The sequence below is a fragment of the Primulina eburnea genome, chromosome 9 (assembly GCF_022965805.1).
Source record: "Primulina eburnea isolate SZY01 chromosome 9, ASM2296580v1, whole genome shotgun sequence".
NCBI classification, from domain to species: domain Eukaryota; kingdom Viridiplantae; phylum Streptophyta; class Magnoliopsida; order Lamiales; family Gesneriaceae; genus Primulina; species Primulina eburnea.
The window spans coordinates 28,577,731-28,593,477 of record NC_133109.1 but is presented as its reverse complement, the minus strand read 5'-3'; the positions used below and the strand labels follow the sequence as shown (position 1 = coordinate 28,593,477).

General features: G+C 36.8%; 2 protein-coding genes across 2 annotated transcripts; one reads left to right on the top strand and one right to left on the bottom strand.

The window, feature by feature from the left end:
* Positions 1-308: 308 nt before the first annotated feature.
* Positions 309-6,972, bottom strand: LOC140840861 (uncharacterized). The gene is made up of 5 exons (XM_073208023.1): positions 6,649-6,972; positions 6,220-6,286; positions 3,068-5,632; positions 2,106-2,755; positions 309-1,961 (listed from the first exon to the last, which is right to left on the bottom strand). The coding sequence occupies exons 3-5, from the start codon at positions 4,971-4,973 to the stop codon at positions 309-311; spliced, it is 4,209 nt and encodes a 1,402-aa protein (XP_073064124.1). The 5' UTR covers positions 4,974-5,632; positions 6,220-6,286; positions 6,649-6,972.
* A 4,594-nt stretch (positions 6,973-11,566) lies between these two features.
* LOC140841468 (large ribosomal subunit protein uL5c) lies at positions 11,567-15,671 on the top strand. The gene is made up of 3 exons (XM_073208930.1): positions 11,567-11,895; positions 12,096-12,296; positions 15,195-15,671. The coding sequence occupies exons 1-3, from the start codon at positions 11,659-11,661 to the stop codon at positions 15,540-15,542; spliced, it is 786 nt and encodes a 261-aa protein (XP_073065031.1). The 5' UTR covers positions 11,567-11,658; the 3' UTR covers positions 15,543-15,671.
* Positions 15,672-15,747: the final 76 nt, after the last annotated feature.

Genomic DNA, 15,747 nt, shown 5'->3' with positions numbered 1-15,747 from the left:
TATATATAGGTGTGTGTGATATATATCTTATATGTGTGTTTATCTTTTATCTTTTCGGGGTTCACAATTTGATCCGATCTATTTTATTTCAACTCTCGTGTGTTATAAAATTTAAATATGCATAAACACACAATTTAATTATTTGGCTTAATTATTTTAGATTACTCAATTTAAAATAATTAATCTTAATTATCGCCAAATTACATATAATTAAATCGGGTCATTACATTTCTCCTCCTCTAACAAAAGATTTCGTCCTCGAAATCGAAACACACAACACACACATTATATACAACATAGTCACACATCTACCACTTATAGTACATAGGAAAGTCAGAGTACATGGAATAATTTGTGACAGTTTCAAACAAGTGAGGCCATTCTTGACGCATTTTAGCCTCCAATTCCCATGTAGCCTCTTCAGTCCCATGTCTACTCCACTGTACCATAACCAGTGGAATCGTCTTATTTCGAAGTTGCTTATCCTTTCGATTAAGAATCTGTATAGGATACTCAACATAGCTAAGAGAACTGTCCAACTCCACATCCTCGGGTCTCAGAACATGAGATGGGTCCGGCTCATACTTCCGCAGCATAGATACATGAAACACATCATGTATAGCAGACAAACTCTGCGGCAAGTCCAATCTATAAGCTAATAAACCGATCCTCTCAACAATAATATACGGTCCAATATAACGTGGAGCTAACTTCCCTTTTCGCCCAAATCTCATCGTTCCACGAAACGGTGAAACTTTCAAGAAAACTTGATCGCCAACTTGAAATTCTAAAGGTCTACGTCTTTTATTTGCGTAGCTAGCTTGACGATCCTGAGATGCTTTCATTCTTTTTCTAATCAAATTTATCTTTTCATTCATTTCTTCAACGAACTCAGGTTGTGCCAATGGTTTTTCTCCAACTTCATTCCAACATACGGGAGATCGACACCTTCTACCATACAAAGCTTCGAATGGTGCCATCCCAATAGTTGTTTGAAAACTATTATTGTAGGAGAATTCAACCAATGGTAAAGATTCTTGCCAGTTTCCCCCAAAATCCATTACCACTGATCGTAACATATCTTCCAAAGTTTGTATAGTCCTCTCTGTCAGGCCATCTGTTTGGGGATGATAAGCTGTACTCATTGCCAACTTAGTACCCAAAGCATTCTGAAGACTACTCCAAAACTTGGAAGCAAATCTAGGATCTCGGTCGGATACAATAGATACTGGAACTCCATGCAATCGAATAACATTATCCACATATAATCGTGCCATTTTATTATAAGCATAGGTACGATCGTATGGAATAAAATGTGCTGATTTGGACAATCTGTCGACTATCACCCAGATAGCATCACAACCTCTGTTTGATCTGGGCAAGTGAGTCACAAAGTCCATTGCAATATGTTCCCAGTTCCATTGTGGTATTTGTAAACTCTGTAACATACCTCCAGGTTTCATTCTCTCGGCTTTAACCTGCTGGCATGTCAAACATTTTGCTACAAATTCTGAAATGTCTCTTTTCATCGCATCCCACCAGAAATATGGCTTCAGTATGTGGTGCATTCTATGAGTACCAGGATGGACACTATGACGGCTGCAATGCGCCTCTTGAAGCAATGCTTCTCTCAATCCTGTGACATTTGGTACCACTAACCTGTTATTCATCCGTAAACAACCATCTGATGAGATATTGTATTTATCTGGGTTACCAAACAAAACCAAATCTTTCGATTTCTGAACATGTGGATCATTCTTTTGAGCTTTCTTGATCTTCGAAATAATTTTCGGCTCGAATTGTACAGCAGAAACAATAAAATGATTGTCTTTCGGCTGAAAAGTCAAACCAGAAGTACATAAATCATCATAATTCTGCCAGAAATGGATAGATGATATCATAACATCCTGATACTTCCGGCTTAATGCATCTGCAACTTGATTCATTTTTCCTGGCCGATACTGTATTTCACAGTCAAAATCTTTCAACAAATCTAACCATCGTATCTGCCTCATATTCAGTTCTGATTGAGTAAACAGATATTTCAAACTCTTATGATCTGAGTAGATAATAAACTGCTCCCCGTATAGATAATGTAGCCAAACTTTTAAAGCAAAAACAATGGCTGCTAGTTCAAGATCATGAACTGGATATCGGGATTCATGTGTTTTCCATTGCCTTGAAGCATAGGCAATAACTTTTCCATGTTGCATAAAAACACATCCCAAACCTCTTGATGATGCATCAGTACAAACCACAAATCCACCCGATCCAGATGGTAATGCCAACACTGGTGTTGTTGTCAACTTCTCTTTCAATGTAAGAAAACTCTTTTCACATTCATCTGACCAAATAAATCTTGCATCTTTCTTCATCAGTTGGGTAATAGGTCGGGCAATCTGCGAAAGTCCTTCAATGAATCGTCTGTAATAACCAGCCAATCCCATAAAACTTTGAATCTCTGGTATATTGGTTGGTCTAGCCCAATTCAGGACTGCTTCAACTTTACTCGGATCTACAGATATACCTTGGGCTGATATCACATGACCCAAAAATATCACACTACCCATCCAAAATTCACACTTCGACAACTTAGCATACAATTGAGAATCTCGAAGTGTTTGAAGAACTAATCGTAAATGCTCTTTATGTTCCCGTTTTGATTTCGAATACACCAGTATATCATCAATAAAGACAATAACAAATTTATCCAGAAAATTTATGAACACTCTATTCATTAGATCCATAAACACTGCTGGTGCATTTGTTAAACCAAATGGCAATACTAGAAATTCATAATGCCCGTATCTAGTTCTAAAAGTTGTTTTAGGAACATCTTCTTCTCTAACCCGAAGTTGATGGTATCCTGATCGAAGATCAATCTTCGAATAAACAGAATTTCCTTGAAGTTGATCAAACAAGTCATCAATTCTAGGCAGAGGGTATTTATTTTTAAGAGTAACCCGATTGAGCTGTCTATAATCAATGCACATTCTCATTGAACCATCTTTCTTCTTTACGAACAGTACAGGTGCTCCCCAGGGTGACATACTAGGGCGTATATAACCTTTTTCGAGTAAATCCTGCAACTGCTCTTTCAATTCTTTTAGTTCTGCAGGAGCCATTCTATACGGCGCTCTAGAGATCGGCTCAGTACCCGGCATCAAGTCGATACTAAAATCAATTTCTCTCCGCGGTGGAAAGCCTGGTATTTCTTCAGGAAAGACATCAGGAAATTCTTTCGGTACTGGGATGTCAGATAATTTCGGTTCTTTCTTGGTAGCATCCACAACATAAACCATATATCCCTCATTTCCTAAAGATAGTAATCTAAACATTTCCATCGCTGAGACTAATGGTATCTTAGCCTGTGATCCTCGGCCATAAAAATTCCATTTGCTGCCACAGTATGGCCTAAATCGTACTACACCATGAAAACAATCTACAGTGGCTCGATAACTAGACAGTGTGTCCATACCAATGATACAATCAAAATCATACATCGGTAATACAATCAAGTTTGTGATCAAAATGCTATCATCGAAATGCAACACACAATCTAACACAATTTGCCCAGATGGAATAAATCGACCAGCTGGCGTAGACACATATACAGTTTCATGAAATGGTGTAGTCCAGAGTTCATATTCATCAACATAATCGGATGCAATGAATGAATGAGATGCTCCAGTATCAAATAAAACTCGTGCAATATGATCGTAAATAAGGCAAGTACCTGCGATCACCCCGCCTGGAGCCTCTCTAGCCTGATCCTCGGTCAAAGCATATACTCGAGCTTGTTGAGGACCTTGGAAAGACTGTGGCACATTACCCCTGACCTGTGGGTAACTGGACTGCTGGTAGGATGGTGCAGGAGAAAATGGTCGCTGAGATGAGCCACCTGGAAAACTACCTCTGGCATAAGGCAACTGATGTGGCTGCATCTGTCCCTGTGCACGGTTCGGACAAACTCTAGCAAAATGCCCTGACTGACCACAAGTATGACATGAACCCAATACTCCACTACACTGTGCAGTAGGATGTCTTCCTCCGCATCGATCACAGTAAATCACGGGGTACTGTCCACCTATTGCACTTTGTGAACTGCTCGAACTAGAGGAACTGGACTGATATTTCTTTTTAAACTGTTTTCCTTTTGGTCTGAATTGTTTTTGTTTCTGCTGTGGATATGACTGCTGAGATGGAAAATATGGTGTACCTGCTGAAAAAAATGAACCACCACTAGGCATTTGTGAAGCCTGTGGTTGTCTACCCCTTTTCAATCCAGCTTCAATTCCAATCGTCTTATCCACAGCTTCGGCATAAGTTGCAGGCGACCCAGCCATAACCATAGCATGTATTTGAAAGTCCAGTCCTTCCAAAATTTTTGAAATTTTCTCTTTTTCACTCACGGCCACATGTGGTACATAAGTGAGAAGAGCAGAAAGTTGTCGAGCATATTCTTCTACAGACATATTACCCTGAACGAGTCGATAAAATTCAGATTCTCTGGCTGAGTAGTAGGATGGTGGAGCATATTCTTGGAGAAATTTAGTACGAAACACCTCCCAAGAGATCTGACTACCTGTTTGCTGCAGTACATTTGTAGTAGCCCCCCACCAACGCTGTGCACGATCCCGTAGTTGGAGGACTGCCATAGTTAATCTTCTATCAGCATCATGATGTACTGTATTGAACAGGAATTCCATGTGTTTCAACCATCCTTCTGCTCGATCACTGCCTTCATTTTCAAAGAATTTCGCAGGATGCATATTCTGAAATCGAGCTACAGCCAATTCCATTTCATCAACTCGGTGCACTAACTGTTCTACCTCTGCATCTGCTTTAGCGGCTATCTCTGCAGCAGCACGCCAACGTCTACCTCGAGGAACTCTGTCATTTCCTCCGATATTCTGTGCCCCAGACTCCTGAGCCACTTCTTTTCCTTTCCCTTTATTTCCTCTAGTTTCCATTCTACATGATTCAAGGTTAAATTCCCAAAATATTCAATAACCTCAATATAATCCAAAGCACCGAAATACAACTCAAATGTATAATCTACATGTCATATCCCTAAGATACTAACATGTAATTCATTCCAGGCAAGAGCAAGTAATTTCAAATAATCAAACACATGCGCACAAATTTCTTGTGCCTAAACTCGAGTGTACTAACTCTAGTACGAGCGTATCCCAGTCTACGCTCTGATACCAACTGTGAGGGCCCGTTATCCTAATCACGATTTATTAACATGTAATCTTGATTAATCAGTAAACAGCGGAAAAGTGAGTTAAAAATTTGCGTTTGGGCCTATAAAAATTTCGGCATGACCTTCCTGTAAATAGGACATACCAGAAAATCAAATACTCAAAATAAACATCATGTGCCCTCAATAAACACAACAGCATACACACGTGCCCGTGAGACACGATTATGACATATGCAAATCAAAATATCATAGAGCCGACAAGGCTCGATAATACCATAATACAATCCTCCAAATATATACATATATTATCTGGGAGACAGCAACACCACGCAGTACCTAAATACAACTGAGCCTACTCTCAAGGAGCTCTGGTACTTCCTGAGGCTTCCTCTCGAGCGCCTGAGGTCGAACCACCTGTACCACCTGTCATGTCCACACACAAAAGACACGACAGCCCCCTCTCGGGGGTCAGTAACCCCAGTACGAGACATCAAGAAACCACGATATATGACATAGAAATGCAATGATGCCATGCATGAATGCAATGCATGAATAGGTGCAAGATATTAGGATATCAGGAGTCAAATGATCGATATCAACAATCATACATATATGCTCGAGCTGGTCCACGATGGCAGCGGACCGTGCCTGGGATATGGCCCAGCCTCGAAACCAGCAACTACCTAAGCCGGACCGAATCAAGGTAGCCAAACATCTCCAGAACACCATAACACATCATACATATATAACGGATCTCAACCGAAATATAACTGGATCTCAATAACAGATAGGCTCAATATGATATGTTCAGTGGTATTGATGTGTCTAACGAAAATAAAATGTGTGTGAACCAAAGAAATATTTTATTTTATTTTGCACATCAATTACCAACTGATAATATGCGAGTCAGCATATAATATCACATAAATCGACAAATAGCAAATAAATCATACACAGGATCATCAGATGTCTCTGTCAGAGATCGTGAAAAATAACTGATCTCTACGTACCTCAACTAATTTACCAGTAACTTAAATCCTCAAGAAAGTCCTGGAATTGCCAACTCAGACAAATCACCTGAATATTAATTTAAATGGTCTTATTATCATATAACAATTTCAAAACCATTTAAATTCTCTAAAAATCCAATTTCAACTATTTAGACATTTTAAATTCTTAAAATTCCAATATTTGACTAAAATGCATAAATCAATTATTTCTATTTTAATTCGTCGCAAAACATCGAACTAGCTGATACTCGATTTATTCATCTCACTAATTCAAAAATCTCTTGTAAAATATTCTGAAATTTGTTCAATATCTCGAATCAACTCAAAGTTTGTACATACATCCAAAAATATAACCAATATCAATATTGATATCAAATTTAACCAAAAATGGAGAAATCCTTAAACAATTTCTGGAATCATAGTTTATACCTCAATATATATACCAAAACGAAGCTTATGACCCAGAGAACAAAAGCCCTCAATCAATTTCCGAACTCCGGCGACGTACGGTGACGATCCAGCGGAGAAAGGGGCGACGGGTTTTCGACGGGTTTTCGGAAAGTGTCGAGAAACACTTCAATATGGGTACCAAAACGTAGCTCTTGTCGAGAGCTTTCTAACCATATATTTACTTTAATTTTTCGGTCAACGGGACGGCTACAATCGGCGGTCAAAGAGGCGAAAATGGGTTGAGATATTTGGACAAAAAGTTACGGGAAGAATGGCGCACGGTTTCCAAGGAAAGTTTCAGGTATATTATGATTCTTGGCAAAAACTTGTGTGAGACGGTCTCACGGGTCGTATTTGTGAGACGGATCTCTTATTTGGGTCACCCATGAAAAAGTATTATTTTTTATGCTAAGAGTATTACTTTTTATTGTAAATATGGGTAGGGTCGACCCGTCTCACGGATTATGACCCGTGAGACGGTCTCACATGAGACTAACTCATGATTCTTATTATTATTTCATATATATATATATATATATATATAGGTGTGTGTGATATATATCTTATATGTGTGTTTATCTTTTATCTTTTCGGGGTTTACAATTTGATCCGATCTATTTTATTTCAACTCTCGTGTGTTATAAAATTTAAATATGCATAAACACACAATTTAATTATTTGGCTTAATTATTTTAAATTACTCAATTTAAAATAATTAATTTTAATTATCGCTAAATAACATATAATTAAATCGGGTCATTAAAGCAAAAGTTCAAGAATATCAAGATAAAGTCTGGTGAATCTTTAAATGATTTTTATAAAAAGATTTAGTGGTATTATTATTGAGTTGACAACTTTTGGAAAAGAATATACCAAACAATTGCTATGAGAGAATCGAAAGACTTAAACAAGTTTGATTTGTGTGACTTGTTTGCTTATCTGAAAGTATACAAGTTTCAACTTGAGACTAGAAACAGAGAAGAATCCACCTCTAATCATTTGACCAAAGCTCTTACTATCGTTGTTGTCGAACCCATTCAAGAGAAATCTGCCAAACAACTCAGCAATGAAGTGATGTCATTGTTTGTCAAAAAAAATTCCAAGTTCATGAAGAAAATTTGTATAACCTTTCAGAATGAGAGCCAGGATTACAAGAACGAGTCACCCGCTAGTGACATGACCTGTTTCAATTGCAGAAAAATCGGACATTTACGGCTGTCCCAAGACCAAGAGATACTATCATAAGAAGAAGGGACACAAAGTAATGACAAAAATTCACGCAAGGATCGAAAGGACATGATTGGTGAAGAGAGAAAGAGCAAGTGGGCATAATCCAGCTTTGAGTCTTGTGACTCACAAAGCCAATCCAGAGACATTAATGTTGAAAATGTTAAATTCCTTATGGTTGATGTTGATATTGACACAACCACTAACGAGGAATTTGATTTTGAATCCGAAGAATTTACACGAACGGATCTCGTTACATTGCACAACATGGTTGAAGATCATTCGAAGCTTTCTCAATCATTTGAGGAAGTCAAAATTGAAAACGAAGTTTGACTGATCAAATCAATAAGTTCATTTTTTCACAAAAAGATAATTGTGAATATCTAAAGGTTGAAGTAAGTAATTTAAAGACCGGGAATGGAAGAGTGATGACACATTACCAGTCTCTACTAAATGAGAACAAGAGGTTAGTCCTATTGGTAAATGAGTGAAATAAGTCCTCGATTTCTTCAGAAAATATGCAAGAGTTACAAAAGCAATCAGGAGACAAGACTGATATAAACTTCAGTAATGATGAAAATACATCTTCTTAAACGAGTACTAAATAGCATCTGGATATGTGCTAAGGAAAATTATTCATTAATATAAGTTAGAGTTTACATTGCATCAAAATATTCGAACATATTACAATTAAATCTAATGATTTATCTCGTCGAGGTTGTATAACAAAAGTTATTGAGTAATTATATTTACATCATAGGAGGTAGTGAAGGCACCTAGGGTGCTGAGGAAAATATAAACTCCAAGTCATTCTCACTACGATGGATGATGCAAGACAGCTCCATGCTCTTCTTTACTAGAAACCTGGGAAACTCACATGTAATTTATTCAACAAGCATATTAATCTCTTTCACATACATAACCACATGAGTAGATGTCTCACTCCCGTTCTCGCTAAGCAGAACTGTTAATACCATTTTCACCTAAGTACCATCCACCACAAAACAATAACGCCCACGAGAGTGTGAGTAATAACCCAGTATGATAAAAACTTAAATAAAAACAATATGTAACGTAATGAATGATATGTGGATACAATGGATGTTGATCAGGTAAATCCATATGCAAGGGTAAATGGAATCACAGTAACTACACAATCGATAAATGCATCGCAACAACAACTCGAGTAACAATCAAGGCTCGACTACACCGCCATGACCATTCCTCTGCCAGTCTACTACCGTGTGCCGATCGGCTCGTCGGGAACAACAGACATATTGCTCCTTATCGGTCTTCAACATTTCTTGGCTAGTCGCAGCTCCATAACATCCAAATATAACTTCGAATCCACAAATATCAAAGTAGGAAATCAATGGAATCGAGGCTCAATATGCAATAAAATGATGTGTCATACATCGATGCTACATATATATAGTATATAATTGTTTGCAAAATATATTTTATTTTTACACATCGATGTTTATGAAATGCCACAAATAATTTATAAAAGCCAATAAATCACATAAACCACATTAAACACATATTAAACACCAGATATACATGTGTATGTTATCCAATAATAACACACATTTTGACAAATTACTTGCAATATACTTTCATATCACTGAGTGCTCTACATTTTTATTTATCAACAAAATCATTAAATTTAAATAATTTCTAAAATATATCTCATTGAGAGCATGAAATATTCGAACCTTTCTATCTCAAGGATAAAGTTTATTTCATCTATTTTAAGTCAACACTTGACATCTATATATACATATTATGTTACGCTGAATTTACTTAAATTCATATTCAATTTGATAGTGTGTTGAAGAATTTGATTATAAGTATCAAATTGACCGGAATAGTGTTCTTCAAATCATGTTGAGATGTTACTTATAATTTAATATTTACTACTTAGACATGTGTTATTCCATCAAGATTTATCCAAACTCTCAGTAAAACATGTGATATCAAACTTGTTTACAAAAATTGTTCATATTCATCAAAGGTTCAAGAATAAATGGTTCTGCACTCATCAAGTGACGTATAAAAAATTTTCACCAAGTATCTTTTTTAAGTTATCCAAGACATGTAATTCCTAGATGTATATATGTGTGTGTGTGTATACACATACATACATTTTAAATTTGAGTACTTTCATAACATTTATTTTAAACAATAATAAATCATAAAAAAGAAAATTAGCAATGATGTCGCGGTCATTTTTTTCGTTGAATAAGAATGAGAGGTGTTAAGTTTTTTTATCTTCTTGACTTTCGGGTAAATCGGTTGAATTAACTGGGTGGGCAATTTCTAGGATACAGTAGTGTTCCTTCCCTGTGAGTGCTAACGACCGGGCAGAGAGATCCCGGACTAGATGATTCGCACACTTGACAAATAAAAAAAGTTAGTAAGGCGCTTGAAGGGGTTTCAGCGCAACTACTCCGACGCTCAAGTCAGTCAAGTATTCACTCATACGAAAAGAAATTGTTATACGATTAGTTTATAGTGAGTGCTTGTTAAAAATATTAAGTGAATGTTCCCAAATAATCAAGAAAACTTGAGTATTTATAGGAGGAGAGATAATGATTATTCTGTTTTAAGTGTCTGATCGCAGCTCACGATCAGACGTATGCCTATGCTCGGGTTTGTATGAATATAGTAGTCTAATTATTGGCTTCCCGAGTTGATGTATGTTGGAGAAGGTTTAAATGAGATATTCCTTATTTAACCAGGTTGAATCTCGAAATCGACCAATTCCCTTACCTAATTTTATTCAATTCCCCTAAAATTTCCTTATCCCCTCTTCTACAATGTGATTTGAGGAAGGCAGTGAGATACATACAATTAGATTGGGGATAAGAGATTCTGGGTACCTACCAAAACGGGGAAAAATTGGCCTTTTAATTGTAGTGTTTATTAAAAGTAAATTTTACAATGAATCATCAAATGTTATAATATACTCCTATTTAAACTTGTTGACCATCTTCATAACGTGGACAGATACAAAGTAATTGTTACGATACAATTAGTAGGATGCTTATGAGATTATCTTTGGATCTTTATTCGTGAGACAACAACCATATTTCGAAAAATTTCATAAAGAAAGAAAAAAAACATAACGATCTTGATTACTACTATATGAATAGTAGTAAGTTAGTTAATGTTAGGTAGTAGTCTAATCGCTAAGAAGCTCAAATCATGTTACTGAGATTATATGCTTAACACAAATTTGAATGATTTACAATAAAAATAATGTTTTTAATACAAAAATAATATTTTTCATGAGTGATTGAAATAGAATATTCATCTTACAAAAATCACATACGAGATTATCTCATATAAATTTTTGTGCTATGTGCGCTCATGCGAATCTCAACCTAGAGCTTGACAATATTTATGAATGCTGACAATTTTGGCACTGAGAAATAAAAGAAAGAACCGAAAAAATATCAAACAAGAATTGAGTAGGTCTCTTGTAAGACGATCTCACGAATCTTATCTGTGAGACGAATAACACTATCGATATTCACAATAAAAAATAATATTTTTAACATAAAAAATAATATTTTTTATTGATAAACTAAATAAAAATCAGTCTTATAAAATACGACCGCTGTCTAAACAAGTTTTTGTCCCAAGTATTGTCCCCATAGTTAATCTTAATTCCCGGGCACAGATCATCTTATCGTCTTCTAGGCCACACGAGTGAACCACCCCACAAAGAGAGCAAACCAGCAGCTCGCTCCATCTCCGATGGCGTTATCTCCAGGCCTGCTACATTCTACTGCCTCCACGTTCCACGGTCAACTGGCTCCTCATTCCGTTCGACTGCCTTCTGTTCGCCGCGGTGGCTTCTCCGTAAAAGCCATGTCACCGGTTGTCCTGGTGGAGAAGACGGATTCCGAGAAAGTCGAACGTCTTAAGTCCGGTTACCTCGAGAGAATCGTACCCTTGCTCAAAGATGAGTTCAATTACACCAACATTCACCAGGTATTATTGTTTTTTCACACTGCAATTTTTCAGTTGTATTTTCTGGAAAGAGTTGACATTGGTGTGGTAAAAGGGGCTTCTTGATTTTGTGCTTGGGGATTTTGAATTAACGAATTGAAATTATTTGGGAAAGCAATTAGCCGGGGGCAGACGGGCTAGATTAACAATTATGGGCATCTTGGTTTTTCTTTTATTTTTAGGTCCCAAAAATCAAGAAAATTGTTGTGAATTGTGGGATTGGAGATGCTGCGCAGAATTCGAAGGGTTTGGAAGCCGCGATTAATGATTTGGCACTTATTACGGGACAGAGGCCTATTAAAACGAGAGCAAAGAAGGCCATCGCCACCTTTAAGATCAGAGAAAACCAGCCTCTTGGAATAGCCGTCACTCTAAGGGGAAATGTGAGCAGTTTTACCTATCAAAGCTGCATTACTTTTTATTTTGTTCTCGGCAAATTCTGTGGATTTTTTCAGGGTACAAGTGATAGAGAATTGAAAATCTTGATAGACCAATATTAAACAACGAGTTATTTACACATTATCCACAGCATGACTGAGTGTTAAGAACTGAAAATATGACTGGAAAATATTCAGAGACTCCAGTTAGAAGTTGAGTGACTATGGCTCCCCATTTACTCTAGAGTCTAGTCCATGCTGTTGTAAGAGATTATTCACGCAACTCTTTAAGGTTGTGTTTAGTTGAGATGATTTAATAATAGAATGATTTGTATTGAGTGGTGGATAATATGATCCAGTGTGTTAAGTAGTAATATCAGATAATTATTGAAGCGTTTGATCTGTGATGATTGAATTTAGGTTAACAAAAATAAATTAAAATCTGAAATAACATTTGTACGGTTTTTCAGAAATTATATTTATATTTATATTTTTTATTTTTGGCTATTGCATATGCCCTCCTTTTTTAACTGAATCAATTTTTCACCATCTTGTGCAATCTTCATCTTCTTCACCATCAACCATTTTTCCCTATCCTTTTTCCCAAATGGTACCTATCATTTCTGCCACTTTCACGGCCACATCTACCATCTCCATTCCATTACCTATCATTTTCACATTTAGTTTTAATACCAACACAATCCCTCTACTATGCACATATCTAGCAATTTCCTCGGCCAACACTGTAGTACCACCCAAGTATGTTTATGTTCTATTTTTGCTTTCACTTGGAAATTTTAATTTTAGTTATTTTCAGACAAGTTTGAAAAGTATTTTATGAGTGATTTTAACTCAACTTCACTGTTCCAGATCAGTCTTTCAGTTGTTGCTCATCGATTCCTGTCTCTTTTCTCGACATTCTTCTGAGGGCCCCCTTGTCTCCATTCTTGTTCACATGAGTTGATTTCATTTTTTGAGTTTCATCTAAAGTAAATATTTGTAACTATGGTTGAATTGAAGTGATAATTTTTCTATTCATTGTAGCGCCTTGGAGAAATAGATATCTTCATTTGGGGGTATTTATGGAAATATGGTATTTGAGTTTCTGGTGAAGAGGGTTGTGCTTGTAATTGTACCATGTATAATGTATTGGAGTGTGATATGTAGTTTGTGATGATTTACTTTTCTTAAGGGCCCGTTTGGTATCATGGATTAGCCCATGATAAGTTAACAATCATGGGCTAATCCAATGTTTGGTTTGTTTTTTATCAAATATATGAGCCCGTGACAATAGGAAAAAGCCCGCACTGTAGCTACAATTTGTTGGACAAATAATACTGATAATTTAGGTGTGATAACTTATCCCACTCTTAATACCTCCTACTTTTCCAATTTTACCCTTCTCCTAAATTCAAACTCACCACCACTTACCGCCACGACAGCCGCCGGCCGACCACCGAAGGACCGCCGACCGCGGCCGAGCACCGGCCAACCGTTTACCGACGGTTTGTAAAAATCCGTCGCACATCGCGACGGTTGTCTCAAAACCCGTCGCTAAGAGCGACGGTTATTCAGAAACTGTCGCCGATCTAAACAAGATCGACGACGGTATCTCAAAAACCGTCGCTATTAGCGACGGTTGTGGATCAACCGTCGCCGATTTTCCGGCAATCGTTTCAAGCCCTCTCACCCGACGACCTTTTCCGGCATACCATTTCCCACTGTCGCCGTCGCGAATGGGAAGGGCAAATTCGTCTTTTCATCAAAAAATTCAAAATTATCCTACACTTAAAAATCTTACCAAACATAATATTATTTTATTCCATATATTACAATCCTATCACAATCATTTTCTTTATCATTTACGTACTAATCATTAGTTTACTCTATCCTTCCAACCAAACGTAGCCTAAGCGTTTAGTAATCAGCCCGAAAATTGTTGTAGTATCTGGCCTATTGATATTTTGCTGGCCAATGAAAGATGACCAAATAGCTAATAGCGCGAGTTATCAATCAAACCCCGCAACATGGATGGTTTTTCATAACAGAACTGTGGTTTTTCATAACAGAACTGTGTCAACAATGCATTTAGTTTTGTTTGCTGGCATATGAGATTCAAATGACAAATTTTGTTGGTACAATATGTAATGCAATGTAACTAAACTTGAACATTAATTTTCCTTCCCTGAATAGAAATTGGATTAGCTTCATTTTGTAAACTAGTTTCGTAATAAAGGCTCATCTCACTGCTGACTTCTAAACTCATAAATTTTCCACTTATGTTATATAGTGAGTCCAATCATATGTTGTTTGTCATCTGTTAACCTGTTTCAAGTTACATTTGGATTGGAGGATTCGGATTTAATAAATTATTTGAAGGAAGGATTTAAATGACTCCATGGTTAGAAAGATTTGAAATCCACCGGAATGGTCCAAAAAATGACTAGTCAAGGGTTTAAAATCCATTGTCAAATGGATCTACCCAAACAAACCAATGGATTTATTCAAATTTATTAATCCAAATGCAATTTCATTGATGTTGAATTTCTCGCCCCCAGACAATATCGTAGATATGATGCATCATTTTTAAAAGGAAACCAGTAGTACATCAAATATGAACTTGCTAAGCTTGTGGTTGAGGGATAAGAATTCTCGACTTTTTGTATTACTCAAATTAAACGAATTGGCTTCTTTGTGGATATAATCTGGTATCAAGTGACGCCGATATGTACTGTACTCTGGATACTATGCATATCTCAATATTATTGTTTCTATGGTTGGGTGTTTCAACTGACCTCATCCAATGGGGAAGTCTCCTCAAGTATCATATTACCATAACGCGATCAAATTCATTTCCTCTTGTTCTCTTTGTGGTAATTACTATGCTTTATCTTTTTATGGCAGGTAATGTACTCGTTTCTTGATCGGCTCATCAATCTGGGGCTTCCTCGCACGCGAGATTTTCAAGGGGTGAACTCCAATAGCTTTGATGGAAATGGTAATTACAGCCTTGGCTTTCGTGAACAGAGTGTGTTCCCAGAGATAAGTTATGATGTGCTTGGTAAACCAAGGGGGATGGATGTTTGTATCTCGACCACAGCTGAGACAGATAAAGAAGCATACAGATTACTGGCTTTAATGGGTATGCCATTCAGAGAAGGTAGTGGCCCAGCTACCGAGGTACGAAAGAAGAAGCTCAAGTCTCATCATTTTGACTCAAAAGCAAAATCAAAGCAAAGAACCAAAAAGTGAATTGAGCTCATGTACCTTTCATTCCATGGTTTTCTTTGGCATTCATTGTATAATGAAAGTCGCTCACATACTGGCTAATCTCACGTACTTTGGTAATTAGTTAGTTGGTTCTTGAATCATTTTTTTTCACCGTGTTAAGATTTCTTTATTTGAGCATCTGAAAACTGGGAACTTTCAGTAGATATGAAACGAAAACAGTACATGC